The 3,247-nt window shown below is 41.7% G+C and overlaps 1 protein-coding gene across 1 annotated transcript; it reads right to left on the minus strand.

The window, feature by feature from the left end:
- Positions 1–600: 600 nt before the first annotated feature.
- On the minus strand, positions 601–2,346 carry LOC139189468 (uncharacterized). The gene is made up of 4 exons (XM_070808425.1): positions 1,443–2,346; positions 1,057–1,133; positions 880–953; positions 601–775 (listed from the first exon to the last, which is right to left on the minus strand). The coding sequence occupies exons 1-4, from the start codon at positions 2,344–2,346 to the stop codon at positions 601–603; spliced, it is 1,230 nt and encodes a 409-aa protein (XP_070664526.1).
- Positions 2,347–3,247: the final 901 nt, after the last annotated feature.

Consider the following 3,247-nt stretch of genomic DNA (forward strand, 5'->3'; position numbering starts at 1 on the left):
TTCTTCAATGCTGCAATCTTTTGAAGATCTACTTGAATTCCTTGTGCCGATACTACATGTCCCAAAAATGCCACTTGATTCAACCAAAACTGGCATTTGCTAAACTTGGCATATAGATGCTCCCTCAATTTCTTTAATACCAAGTTAAGATGTCGAATATGATCTGCTTTTGACTTAGAGTATACCAGAATATCATCGATAAAAACAATGACAAACCTATCAAGATATTGCTGGAATACTTCATTCATTAACCTCATGAAAGCTGCAGGTGCATTAGTCAATCCAAATGGCATCACCAAAAACTCATAATGTCCATAACGGGGTCCTGAAAGCCGTTTTAGGTGCATCTTCATCTTTAATCTTCAACTGATAATAGCCAGATCTCAAATCAATCTTAGAGAACACAAACTCACCTTTAAGCTGATCAAATAAATCATCGATACGAGGCAATGGATAACGGTTTTTAATCGTTACCCGATTCAATTGCCTGTAATCAATCCATAATCTCAAAGTTCCATCTTTCTTTCTTACAAATAACACTGGAGCTCCCCAAGGTAAAGTACTAGGTTGAATGAAACCTTTATCAGTTAATTCCTGCAACTAAATTTTCAACTCTCTCAGTTCAGCTGGAGCCATTCTATATGGAGTCAAAGATATAGGATCCGTACCTGGAAGCAATTCAATCGAAAACTCCACATCTCTGTCTAGCGGCAATCCATGCAAATCATATGGGAATACATCAGGATAGTGCCTGACTACTCCAACTTCCTCCACACTGCTAGGAACAACATCATTTAACACCACATGTGCTAAGTATCCTTGACAACCTTTCGATAACAACTTCTTTGCTCTCATGGCAGAAATAACACCATGTCTCACCCCACTTCTTTCACCCACAAAAGTAACCTCTGGTAGTCCTGGACGATGAAAAGTAACTGATTTCCCGTAACAATCTATATGGGCACGATTATAATGCAACCAATCTGCCCCTAAAATCACATCAAAATCCACAATATCTAACAGGATAAGATTAGCTGGCATAACTATACCATCTACCATCATTGGACACCCTGGATAAACACTATCAACATAACATTTGTCCCCTCTAGGCATAGCAAACTCTAAATCAAATCCTAAAGGTGTAGGGTGATGTTGAGTCATTTGAGCAAACGTATGAGAAATCACAGAATGTGTAGCACCACAATCAATTTAAACTCTAGCAAAGTGACCAAGGATATTTAACGTACCCATAATCAAGTCAGGATGATTCTAAGCATCTTGCAGTGATATGTGATTAACACGTCCCTGAGCTTGCTGTCGTCCACCACGACCTCTATTACCTTGGTTACCTCGCCCCTAAGAAATACGTTCCTGTCCTGACTGGCTAGACTGCCTAGACGGTCCTGCACTGCTAGCAGCAACCTCTCCCTGTCGGGGCTAACCTCCTTGATACCACTGAGATCCACTAGTTGGCATGGAAGGATAAGAAGTATAACCTCCAGGATCTTGGGAATACCCAGTCTGAAAATAAGGATCCTGGGAATACTGATACTGTCCGGAAGCATAGGGAGTAGCATCCCCCTGATAGTGGTAAGCACCACCACGACTTATCTGACCATAACTGCCTAATCCAAAGTTCTGCTGAATCGGAGCTGGAGGTGGCATAGTAGACTGCTGAGACCTCTGTTGACTCTGGGGACACTGAGCAACCTTATGTCGCATCTGTCCACAAGTGTAGCAACCACCACCACTTCTCCTACACTCTCCATGATGTCTGAAATTACAACGGCAGCACAATGCAGCACCAGAACCACCAGCACCACCAAAGTCTCTCTGCCTCTGAAACCTGGGTCCACCAGCAAATCTTCCACCTCTCCTCGGGCTTGTGACACTAAATCCTCCACTGGAAGAACTCGAGCTCGCTCCACTTTTCTTGAAATTATGTGTCTTACGGGGTCCCTGAGTGAAGATACCTTTACCCCTATCATCTTTCTTCTGATTATCATTCTTATCTTCATCTGCCTCACTATTACTAGGAAGGTTGTCGGAATACTCCATCCGAACCAAAATCTCAGAAAACTTATGATAAGTGGTGCAAGGAATCGCACTAGCAAAAGTCAGCCATTTCCTCTTAGTTCCCAACTTAAAACGGCGAAGCATCTCTACCTGATTACCAACTGTATCAGGATCGTAGCGAGATAAGTCTGTAAACTTCCTATAATACTCATGCGCCGACATATTCTTTTGCTTCAATTGAGTGAACTCCTGCTTCTTACGCTCAATGTACTTCAGAGGAACAAATCTTTTCTTAAAATTCTCTTTGAATACTACCCAATCGGCTGCCATCTCAGGTGACATAAATTGAGTTAGATTTACCCATTAAGCTGCTGGCTCTTGCCCTAAAAACCAAGTAGTGGTCTCAACCCATCTACTAGCAGGAAGATTCCCTTGACTCTGCATCACCTGAAAAGTCTTCTCAATATGGTCTAATCACTTTTCTGCCCCTTCATGACCCTTATTACCCATGAAGCGGTCTAATTTCAGATTATACATAGTCTCCAGGGGTGTTCTCTGTGGAGGAGGAGGACGGATTGCATTCTGAAAGGCATGGGCCATCACTTCCCCTAATTGGGTTATATCAGGGAAATTAGGCTCAGAAGTACGACGTGATTCCCTACGAGGCGACATAGTTCTAACAGAAGACATCAAAAGATCATTAGAGTAATAACAATTTATACAGGACTGCAAACCTAGGCTCTGATACCAAACTGACACACCCTGATCCTAGAATCAATGTGTGCTAGCAGTCACGTGGGCGTGACGTAACCAAAAGTGCGACACGGAAGCAATAGATAAGAGAAATACGAATGAACAAAAACCAACTACTAGCAATAATATCCAACTAGTATGCTAGAGTAAGTTTAAGTGTGAAACACACATATTCAGAGCATAAGTACTAGGTGCAGTCAAGTAGGAACATTACTAAATTACAACACCCCAAGGTGAGTCCTACATTTATGTAGTATGTCAGTACGCCGTGCAAATCCTTGTGAGCCACCAACACCGCTAACTAGAACCTGGAGGGGCGGAAAACAAAATTGAGTGGGTCCGTAAAACAAAGCTTTTCGAAAACATTTCAAATAATAACATTTCTAACCCCTCGCTGTAAAATCTGTATACTTTCCCAGAAAATAACATAGTATGCATATAATTATTCAAATATTTCAAATCACCAATCTTTATCAAA

The sequence above is a fragment of the Malus domestica genome, chromosome 11 (genome assembly GCF_042453785.1).
Source record: "Malus domestica chromosome 11, GDT2T_hap1".
NCBI classification, from domain to species: Eukaryota; Viridiplantae; Streptophyta; class Magnoliopsida; order Rosales; family Rosaceae; genus Malus; species Malus domestica.